This window comes from Tachypleus tridentatus, chromosome 11, assembly GCF_004210375.1.
Source record: "Tachypleus tridentatus isolate NWPU-2018 chromosome 11, ASM421037v1, whole genome shotgun sequence".
NCBI lineage: Eukaryota > Metazoa > Arthropoda > Merostomata > Xiphosura > Limulidae > Tachypleus > Tachypleus tridentatus.
In genome coordinates, this window is record NC_134835.1 from 73892977 (window position 1) to 73905306 (window position 12330).

A 12330-nucleotide genomic window follows, 5' to 3' on the forward strand; every position below is an offset into this window, starting at 1 on the left:
TCTAAGTGAAACGTGATTGCAGGATGCCGTTGGCAATAATATCAATTATACTCGATAAGTGATATTCAATGGAAACCTTCAAAGCATCAGTAGTCTGTTTATAATTACAAAAATAGACAAGCTTAGAATAGTCGTTTAAAGTATCACTGATTTTTACCCAGTTGTTAAATGATTTGTTGATAAGTATTACTTTATTACGTCGACTATATACTGGAAGAAAAGTAGCACAAGGACCACAAAAACGCCATCCAAGTTTGGGCTCTACGATAATTATGGGTGTTTTTCGAGCCAACTTATTCTAAACTTGTGGTTACACCCATTAGAAAAGGTGGTAGGAAAAAACTTGTGATGGTACTTCTAAAGATAGCAGTATTTTATCATGTAATAGATTAGAAACGTCTTAGTATCTAAGTGATTTTGTTGATATCAATAAATTTCCAGTGTTAATGCATGAACCAGTGACTACAGAAGTACCGTGACAAGTCTCTGATGAATCTGTAACAGGCGTAATGCAGTGCGATGATGATATTCTAAGAAGAGCAAAGTTATCAATGTTTGAAGCAGTTTACATTCATCAACGACACCAGAGAAAGACTGAGATGATGACTAGGCTGTGCCATTAGAAGTATCTGAAAACAAAAATATGTAGCAATTCGTTATGACGAGAAACCTACTTAAAGTAAAATTGTATTCTCAAGATGGCTGGTACGGGTATTAAAACTTTAATTAAAATAAAGTGCAGAATAACGTATCGACCTTCTTCGGTCATCTTCAGGTTAACAAAGAGAGTTTGCCACTAACCGTTGCCGGGCACATGTCTTAGGGACGAAAATGTAAACGGGTATACGGGACTGTAGAAGCGTTGCAGTTAGATGTTAGGTTATTAATTACTATTGACATAAAGGTGTTTCTTTATATTGGTTTAATTTTAGTTTGAGTTGTATAAGTAGAGCTTCTTTAATTTTACGTTTATTTATATTTGTTTCCCTACTTTGTATCTGGGTGTTTTCTACGGTTGTGTTGTGTTTATTTGATTCACATAAATGCGTAAAATTTCTTCACTGATAGCTGAAAAAAAAAAGTCCAAACAGCATTCTGCACCTACCACCATGTTTGACAGATGGAACTGTATTTGCCAGGTCATGAACAGTGTTGGGTTTCTGCCATACATACAATTTATCATTTAACCTAAAATAGTTATATTTTTCTTCTCATCTGTCTATAACACTTTCTGCCATATTGTTGTATGGTTGTTGAAATGTTTACAGCCACAGCCCATTCTCGATGTAGAACGCATTTTCATCAGTACTGGTTTCTTTCTTCCCACCGTACGATACAAGTCTTTTTGTGTAAGGTACGTGATATTGTCGAGGTGTTTACAGTTGCTGTTATTAAAGTCTGCAGCTCCTTCAGTGTTACGATTGGCTTGACAGTCGTAACTCTGACGAAATTTCTGCTTGTTCGAGTGCAGACTTTCTTAGGATAACTTGTTGTTGGCAATGATGAGGTGTTGTGACACAATTTCTATTTTTTCACAAAATGTTTTACAGCACTTAATGAAAAACTAAGAACAATTAGTTATTTTCATTCTTCTCCGGAATTGTTCTTCTGAACAATCTTCTGTAGATAGTTTTTTTCACATTATTCTCAATATGTAACAGTAAACATAATTTTAACTTTAAAAATACTCTGCTTAAATCATTACTGATGACTTTATATGACCAAAATAGTTGTACAGAGCCAGTGGTATTTACTTTAGGAGTGTAGTGATGTAAAGACGGTAAAAGATGAGGAGATGAAGACTTTTGTGACATGTGTTTTCAATATTGTTTGTGTTATGTCATTAAATTGAGTAACACCTTTTTTCTTAGCTATCATTAGTAACTGGTTTAAGATTAATATAATAAATTTTTTGGCCATTTTTGTTGTGTTATGTATTTCACAAGAAAAACCTAAAATAATTTACCAGCATTTGGGGTAAAGACCTCTGCAAGGCAATGTAAGTATTACATTATAAAACCTTTACAGTTTTTTTCACAAGAAAATAGCAAAAATGAATTAACAGCACGGGGGTGAAGGCTTTTGCAAGGCGCTATAACACAGATGTCAATGTACTTATTTTTAAAAGCGAAAGTTCATGAGAAGTTTGTTTACGAATCATGTGTAGCAAGTGCATTCAACTACTTTAAGTTCAGGACTATTATATTGTGTGATGTTACTATGAAGTAGTTTTGAATTTATCTTTTTGTTTCAATTGATGTATTATTGCATCAGAATATCTGGTATGCATCAAATATTCTGGACTTCTGCCAAGGTATAAATAAACGGCGAAAGATTATTTAGATTTAGACTGCGTGATTGTGAATTTAATGATAAAGAGAGTAGAGTTACAATTTTAAAGTGAACTTATCACAGACTGTATTGTAATAAAATGACAGAGAGGAATAATTTGTTTTATCAATTGTGTTCTAAAGTAAATGAACCAGATTATAATGATTTTGACGAAAAAGAGAGTTATTTAAAGCTCTAAATACAACTGCGATAACCAACAATGTGATGAAAATTCGTACATACGTTTGATTTGTTTATAATATGTTATCTTTAAAATAAACGGGCTGTGTTGTCTTTTGCTTATGGTTGAAATTTATCAATAGCATATTACAGACACTTACTGTAAATAATTCAGTCTACGAAACTTAACAGTAACAATACAGCTGCGGACTTCCATTACAAAGTGTCAATATAACCAATTTCATGCGACTATTTAAAACTAAAAAAACGTTAATGCTTCATCAGAAGAATGTAGACAATGCACTAGCTAATTCTCTCTTTTGAATTTCATGCAAAGCTACACGAGGCATATCTGCGCTAGCAGTCCCTAAAATAGCAGTGTTAGATTACAAAGGAGGCAGGTAGTCATCACCACTCACTACCAGCTCTTGTAATACTCTTTTACCAACGAATGATGGAATTAACCGTCATTATAATGCCCTCATTGCATGTTTGGTATGACGAGGATCCGAAACAACGACCCTCAAATTTCGAATTGAGCGTCCCTAACCATCTGGCTATGCCGGTCAAGAAAATGCTATGATCACTTGAATTATAACGATATACGCATAATTTTTAACATCACAAAAATAGAGGTTTTTGAAAAATCAGCACGACATTATGTAAATAAACTCGTATTACAACAAACTGTCGTTTCATTTTGTAGTCTTTCAGTAACTCAAGATTAAGAATGTTTCCTGGAAACTCTGTTAGTGCATAAATATGCATGTGTATGCATTCTATATCAATTACAATTTTTCATATTTTGTGAAGCTTATATTTTTATTGTTTTAATAACAATACTAATATCATGTGTGTATATTTTCTTAGAGCAAAGCCGGCCCGGTGGGTTAAGGCGTTCGACTTGTAATCTGATGGTCACGGGTTCGATTCCCCATTGCGCCAAACATGCTCGCCCTTTCAGCCGTGGAGGCGTTATAATGTGACGGTCAATCCCACTATTCGTTGGCAAAAGAGTAGCCCAAAAGTTGGCGGTGCGTGGTGATAACTAGCTGCCTTCCCTCTAGTCTTACACTGCTAAATTAGAGACGGCTAGCGCAGATAGCTCTCGTGTAGCTTTGCGCGAAATTCAAAATAGCAATGTCACAATGCGCTATCTACCGAGTCCAAATAATATCATTACAGTGATGTTTCCACAGTGTGCCAAATGTAAGCTAATTTGCTTAACGAAGACTTTAAACAGGTAAGTTTAGACTTTCACACACGCACAAAAATAATATTTTTTATTAATTCTGATTTTGGCAATCAATTAAACCATGAGTAGTGTTTAGGCAATAAATATAGCATAATATGCATCTTTACCTTTACGAGAAAGGAATATTTCATAAATGCTAAATGGGCACTAACCACAATTTTTTATTTATGTCTTTACTTGTCTTATACTGTAATTTGATTACAATTGCACAATATTCCTATAAGTAAACATTTCCCCATAGTTAAATTTCAAACTAACCTAAAATTTAATTCATTTATTGTTCTTTTTTCCTAGGCTAAACTGTTTGGAGTGATTATTCGATCAGCAACATTGGTACTGACAATAGGTAGCGCTGCTTTCACTCTCCTTTTACTGATGATGGCTGATGTCGTAACTATTAGCAATAATGAACACCTCTTTTGACCTCTCAAATTACCAAAGCTATATAAAAAAATGACAGTATTTAGTTTCATACTGTCTTTGGCAATACCAAGATATCATAGTGTTAGTGCAAAGTTTGTTTTCTGAGAAACAAAATTCAATGTTATATATTAAACACTGTATTTACTGTGACGTTAGAAATCATTTCGCTACTTGGTGTATTTAATCAATATTCTGTATTTTAAAAAAGAGATTGAATAAAAAATAATCCTCAAGCGTTTTGTACATGGTTCGCCAAATCATTTTCATTAAAGAATGTTTATCAAACCCTTGCTTTTATACAGGATGCTTCATAAGTCCATCGACAGGCAATCAAAATAGAACTGTTTTAATGTTAAGCATAAAAATCTGCAATAAATTATGTGTATTCTGGCTACTGCGAGTATTGAAACTCGATTTTTTGTGTTATAAGCAGAAATAAAGAGGAAAAGGAAAATATTTATTATAGGTATGGAATGAAGTACCGCTAGTATGCACTGAGGTAATTCAAGGTCATGTCCTTCGAAAATTTCATTAAGGTGCATGATAGACCCAAAAATATCGAGTGTAGACAATACTAAATCAATCATTTAAACAAGAAACAAAAACTATTCTCAAGAACAAAAGTTGTAAACATAGTTATACCCTTCCATGCATCTGGCATTGTTCCCCTAGAATATGGATAATCGACTATAAGCTGACATGACAGCTAAAATACATTGCCATTTGTAATCTGAAAGAAAATATTTGTAGTTTGTTTTGTTGAGTACGGTCACAATTAGTTTAACTAAATAAGCTACAATGTACGCTCAGTGGCCAATTTATTAGATACAGCTGCCCTTTAACGCAACTAGCCAAAGAGCGAATCGCGTGGCTGCAACTCGTTATATAAAGCATGCAGACATGGTCAAGAAGTTTATTTGCTGTTCGACCAAACATTAGAATGGAGAAGACGAATGACCTAAGCGACTTTGACCGTAAAATGATTGTTGGTGTCAGACGTAGTGGTTGCAGCATCTCAAAAACGGCTGACCTCCTGGGATTTTCACGTAATACAGTTTCTAGTTTACAGAGAATGATTAAAAAAAATAAACTTTCAGTGAACGGCAGTTCTGTAAACTAAAACACCTTGTTAATGAGAGGTCAGGGGAGAATGACCAGACTTATTCAAGATAGCAGGAAGGCCACATATACTCAAATAACCTCTCTTTATAATATTGGCGTACAGAAGGGCACCTCTGAACGTACAACGCGTAGAACCTTAAAGCGAATGGGCTACAGCAGCAGAAAACCACGTCTGCTTTCAATCCTGCAGCTAAGGACAGGAAGATTAGGCTACAGTGGACACGGGATCACCAAAGCTGGACGATTGAAGATTGGAAAAACGTCGCCTGATCTGATGAATCTCAATTTCTGCTGCAACATGCAAATGATATGGTCAGAATTTGGCATAAACAGCATGAATCCAGGGATCCATTCTGCCTTGTGTCAACAGTATAGGGTGGTGATGGTGTAATGGTGTGGTGAATGTTTTTTTGGCACACATTAGGCCCCTTAATACCAACCGAGCATCATTGGAATGTCACAGCATACTCAAACATTGTTGCTGATGACCATGTGCATCATTTTATGGCCACCGTCTACCCTTTTTTCAATGGCTACCTCCAGCAAGATAATGCACAATGTTACAAAGCACGCATCATCTCAAATTGGTCTCACTAACAAGACAGTGATTTCATTGTACTTCAGTGGCCTGCACAGTCCCCAGATATCAATCCAATAGAACACCTTTGGGATGAGGTAGAATGGGAGGTTTGCAGCATGATTGTGTAGCTGACAAATCTGCAGGAACTACGTGATTCTATCGAGTCAGCATGAACCAAAATCAACACCTTGTTGGGCTCATGCCGTGAATAATTCAGGCTGTTCTGGAGGCAAAAGGGGTCCCACCTGGTACTAGAGATATGTACATAATAAAGTGGCCACTGAGTGTATATCCCTCGTATATTTAGATACACTGATTTCCTTTAGAGTAATCAGATAGTTTATGCAGAATAACAATTAGGTTGACAGAAAGTCTTAGGCAAAGTTAAACTGTAACCTTGAGAGACTGGACACAAAGAAAACGAAGTGAAATGATCTTCATTTAACACAAAATAATCAAAATTTATGTATGATACTTAAAATAGTTTTTCACTGTTTGGGAGTTCTAATTGTTCATCATTCCATGGAAATGTGATGGAGGTTGTGTATCCTCAAGTTATGATCTGTACCTTCAGTGGAAAAGACAAGTGCCTATGTTTAAATAGTATATTTAACCTTCCACAAATCTCTCCCACAAGCAATGCATGTATCACAGGTGAATGACCCAAAGCAATAGGTGTCTAGTGCAAAAGTAATTATAGTTGAAACAACATAAAGATGTATGCATGGATTTTTTCTTTGAAGAGTCCATATTAAGTAAGGAGTTGGAAGACACATAATTTTCTTACATACTAGATTTCATTATTACTCTAATATGAAATACCATGTACTTTAAACTGATGATTTCACTCAAGTAGTCCTGAATTCTTAATAGATTGTAGAATATAAAAGTATTAAATCTTTCATTCTCTACCTATAAAAAAAATGATATATATATATTTGTAGATTTATTTACAAATACAAATTACAGATAACCCAAAATCTTTTAGTTCATCCATTTAATATTTAAATTAATTTACAATTTTCATAGTCCATTTTCTTACCTTAAAATATGTATATTTGTATATTCAATCATTAACTTGCTTAGCTATTTAATTTACTTAGTTTCACTTTTTAATAGTATTTAATAATTATGATAATAAGTTACAAAAATATTTATGCATCATTTCCTTGTTAACTGTTGGAATTTTATATTTTAATTCCTGTATTACTTTAGGAGAAACATGATTTTTACTTGTAAGTAATAATTTCTATTCTTTATAAACAATTATACTCTCCATATTAACATACATCTCACAGGAAATATTTTAGTATAATATAAAGCTATCACAAATTGTTTCAGTTTTATCATTGTATGTTGATATATATTTTTAGACTACATTACTGATAAAAATTAAAGGATAATGATGTTTGGATATGTTTGTCTTTCCAAAACTTGAAGAAAAAACACATATTAATGAAATTTATTTGTTACAAAAATCATAAGTAAACAATACCAACCAATTTGAAAAATTTATGTACAAGTTAATAAAAAATACCAACATTTGGTAGTCCAAATATCAAAAAACGAGAAAACTTACTAAGTTTAACAAACTTGACAAGATGAGACTTTAGTGGCTGGTAGATTTTCCTTTATTGTTTTCAGCTTCTTTACACCTGCTTCCCACAGCTAATGACATTTTGGAGGACTTACTGCAGCAGTACAGTCCACTCCTGGATGATGGCAGCTCTTAGGTTCTGAACAATTATAGTAGTAATTATCTCTTTGTTTTCCCTATCAAGTCCCACACATGCTCAATTAAATTTAGGTTCAGTGATTTAGCAGGCAAGTCTAGTAACTATTCCTTCATACTAATAAACTATTGCATGATCCTGGCAGTGTGAAAATAGGTGTTGTGTTGCTGATAAAAAAATGCACCTCTGACAACACCAGAAATAGAATAAACAATAAGTAGCAGGATATCATCCATGTAGCATCTTGTTTTCAATGATCCTCCATCCACCACATAGAGTTCTGTACAACCCTGTATGCCAAATATCATTCTTTTTCAAGTCCAGGTGCTCACATCAGTCACTTGAAAGTACACAGAACCTGCTCTCATCTGTGAGGAGTAGGGGGGTTTATTGCTGAAGGAGCCAGGTAACATGCTCCGTGGTAAATGCTAGCTAGGTTGTTTGGTGCCAGGCTTCCTGGTGTCTTCTCCTGTGGCCTTGGATCTGTGCAACAGTCCAATGACCAAATGTTATAGCAATGTCATGATCTATGACATCTCAGTCTGAGTATGGCTGATCAAAGTGAATGTGACAGCTCTGCAAACCTCAGTTTCACTTAATTTGTTTTTAAAAATGTTCACACCCTTTACAGGTAAACATATCATAGTCTAGCATTATCTAAACAGTAAACACTTTTCCTAATCAATCAAACTAACCTTTTTCTTTGCAGAATTTGGGTTGATACTCATAAAGGTCTATTACATAACAAATTATTGATGTATAAACTTGTAAACCCTAGATGGAATTACTGTAATCATCTATGACATCCATGCTAAACTTGGTATAAAAAAATAACATAAAAAACAGAAATTTAAACAAACCTTATTATTCTTTAAGTTTTGCTAATAGTTTATTATTCTCTAATGAAACGATTAGCTTTAGTGTAAGTGGCTATGTTCCTTCCTATATCTAACTTCCATACTGAATTACTGACTGAATCAATGAAAAGTAAGAAATACGTAACCTTTGAATGCCTAATAACTTTACAGCCCTCAGTGGTCCTGCAGCAAATCTGAAGTATAATGCTAAAAATCAGGATTTGATAACTGTAATGTGCATAGTACATTACATAACTTTCTGTTTAATAACCAATAAACAGTTTTCTCACATGATAGAGTTAATTTAACACATATCTTAGCATTTTCTCCAAATCCTTAATATGTTGTTTTCAGCTTAAACTTTTTTTTATAAATTTGTAAGTCTAATTATTATAACAGCCACATTTTCAACAAGCAAACATTTTGAATTATTATTTATTATACCCATTATTAGGAATATACATTTTAAAAATTCAATTTTCTACTATTGGCAAGCCCTTGTCAATTTGAACTTTTAGTTCTTCTATATTAGCAAAGATAAATGTGAAATGTTGTACCATAAACAAATATAATAATTGTGCAATTCAAATTTAGATTACATATTTATATATATAAACCTGAGTCCAAATACAGAACCCCATGGAACACTGTACTTTCATATTGCATTCACATTACTGAAGATATTTTTATTTCTATAGCACACTAATAAATGCTCATGTTGGTGAGAACAGATCATCACCATCTTTTGAAGATACTGACATCCTCATCTCAAAGAGTCACTGAAGTACTTCAAAGTAAGCTATATCAAACAATTCATCTTCATTAGGTACAATAACAGTCAAAAGATACAAATATTAAACTGATTATTTAGTGGTTCAAGAGCTGTGAAGAATAACCCTCATGGAAAACAATGGTTCAATACGACTTAAAGACAAAAAATTCACTGGGCACAGTGGGATTCTTTATGCTTACTAGGACTGCTATGCAGAAAACTAGATGATGTGTACAGAAATTAAAATTTCAGTTGGTACTTCTATGGTTACTATAATCAGAAGTGCACTAATCACTTCTACAACCTTCAAACAAATAGGCACTTAGGTATTAATAAGATACAGGCAATGGTATAATTAGATAGGGGCTCCATGGTCTTAACGGGAGCCCATTGCTAATTTTTGGCCCACAGAACCTTAAATTTGCTGCTGGACACAAGATAAGAGATTTCTGCTTTTGTGTTAGATGCTGGAAATCTGTAGGAGGTCGGTGTAAATTATGTGATCTGTGTTGTAAATGAAAGGTCCACATTGGAAATAACATTGGCAAGTACAGCTGTCTTTGTGCTAGTCTTCTGCCACAGAGTAACAGTAGGAATAAACATATTTTAGTGGTGATGAACTATTTCACTAAATTACCAAAATCATAAGCTACTAATAACCATAATGCAAAATCTCTCACAAGAAAGTTTGTAAATAAACCTATTTCAAGGTTTAGGGTGCCAATGGAACTTTATTCAATCAGCAATGAAACTTTGAATCAGTCTCATTTGGAAGAGGTGTGTCCAATCTTAAAAAAACACCAAGTCAACAGCTCTTCTTCCCTCTTCTGATGGAATGGTGGAAAAAATAGAACAAACACTTGTAAATCAATAAACCATTTAAGTTGATAAATATGAGAGAATATGGGATAAAAATCTTCCACTTGAGCTGATGAGTTAAGAAAGAGTGCTACATAAAGAAGCAAGAGACAACACACTGGTATAAGTGATTTATGAAAATGCTGAAAAGACTGGATTTCACAACAACATACTATTGCTGCACAATCCATGCTAAAAGAGAGGACTATCTCCAAGTTTAAGTAAATTATGGAAATGGGCCCTATGTTGTAGTTCAAACAATCAGTGAGGCAATTTGCATCTCAAGATGACTGGTATGGGTATTGTTTGTTTGTTTTGTTTTTTTGAATTTCATGCAAAGCTACTTGAGGGCTATCTGCACTAGCTGTCCCTAATTTAGCAGTGCAAGACTAGAGGGAAGGCAACTAGTCATTACCACCCACCACCAACTCTTGGGGTACTCTTTTATCAATGAATAGTGAGATTGACTGTCACATTATAATTCCCCCATGGCTGAAAGGGTGAGCACATTTGGTGTGACCAGGATTCGAACCTGCAACCCTCAGATTATGAGTCGAATGCCTTAACCCACCTGGCCATGCCAGGCAAGATATGGGTATTCAAACTTTTATTAAAATAATGTAGAAAACAACATTTCAACCTTCTTAGGTCATCTTCAGGTTAACAAAGAGAGCTTGCAAACTCTCTTTGTTAATATTCAAAGCACTAAGCTGATTAACAGGCTGGTAGTAGCAAACAAACTTATTATTCATCAGTTAATTAACAAATAAATAAACCAATCTAGCCTAATGTGCTTTTTATATATAGTTCAAATTATTTCTTTAACTTTGGATACGAAGTTCAAAGTCATTAAAGCCATAATCATGACATTAGATCAATCTCCATTCTGGTTAAGCAATAACAAATTACTAGAAAGGTCTAGATTAAAAACGTACGTGTTGTAATAGTATGATCCTTTGAAAAAGTTTCCTTTCATAATTTATAAACAATCAGTGCTGGGACTCTGAATATTTTTAGCCACCATTATTACTTCAGTTGTATGATATTAATTTAATAGTTTAAAAACCTCACAACAATAAATCTTTATTGAGTTAATTTGAGTTTTCACTTGGTAATACTAAATTATGTTTGTATGTTGTTTTCCCTTGATCTTGAACACAGCCCTTTGTGCATCAAACTGGTTTTTCCATTAAATATCTTCCCCCTTTTACAATTAAGTAGAAACTTTGAAGTGCACTTGCTAATAAAAAGCTAATGAAGTGTTTCAACAATTTAAGAACATTCTGAATGCTTTTCTTCAGCACCTGCTAATTAGGGAGGAATCAGAAACCCCCCTAAAAAGACCTTGACAAATAATCTGAGGGTTGTGAATTTGAATCCCCATCATGCCAAACATGCTCGTCCTTTCAGCCATGAGGGAGTTATAAGTGATGGTCAATCCCACTATTCATTGGAAAAAAGAGTAGCCCAAGAGTTGACAGTGAGTGCTGATGACTAGTTGCCTTTCCTGTCTCTAGTTTTAAACTGCTAAATTAGGAACAACTAGCACAGATAGCCCTCATGGTTTTGTGCATAATTTAAAACAAAACAAACCAAGAAAAGACAGATGATTGCAAGAAAGTATCTCAGAACATTTTCTAAAACACTCAAACACCAGCATTTTCTTTAGCCTCATACCCATCCTTTCAGTTAGTAACAACAACCTACCAAAAACAATTAAACAATGGCATAATCACAACCAACAACATAGCTACAGCAATGATTATCTGTCAAAAACCTAAATACCTTTTATTCTCTAGTCTCCATTACATTATGTAGAAATACACCTAAATTAATAGCCTATTATGAGTACGGTTTTAGTTATAATAGAATATTGTATTTAACAAAATTTTGGGCAATTTTTATTTTAATAGAAAAAAAATTGTTTCCTGTGTAATGGGTGTGGCTTTAATGTGTAGAACTTTCTGTATATTTTATAAAACAATTTAAACCATATATAAATGCAAAAGAGAAATTAGACTAGATTAAAAAATATTTATGAATCAGTGACAGTACTTAGTCTAAAACATACTATATACCTGTAAACAAATAACTGTTTATAATCATTCTTAGTACGAAAACTCCCATCTTAAAAATTATAGAATTTCCATGTGCTTAATGTGTTTAAAAGGTGCCAGAGTTAGGATAATTTGAGGAAAAAGTAAAATAAAATCCATATT

The 12330-nt window shown here is 33.7% G+C and overlaps 1 protein-coding gene across 8 annotated transcripts in view; it reads left to right on the top strand.

The window, feature by feature from the left end:
- Positions 1-4422, top strand: part of LOC143232463 (uncharacterized) — a 42164-nt gene extending 37742 nt beyond the window's left edge. For 7 of the 8 annotated variants that reach the window (XM_076467946.1, XM_076467948.1, XM_076467949.1 and 4 more), the window contains one exon: positions 4061-4422. In XM_076467946.1, the coding sequence (XP_076324061.1) occupies positions 4061-4189 (129 nt within the window). In that variant the 3' untranslated portion in view covers positions 4190-4422. The remainder of the gene's footprint in view (positions 1-4060) is intronic. The other variant, XR_013017539.1, reaches the window with a different exon arrangement.
- Positions 4423-12330: the final 7908 nt, after the last annotated feature.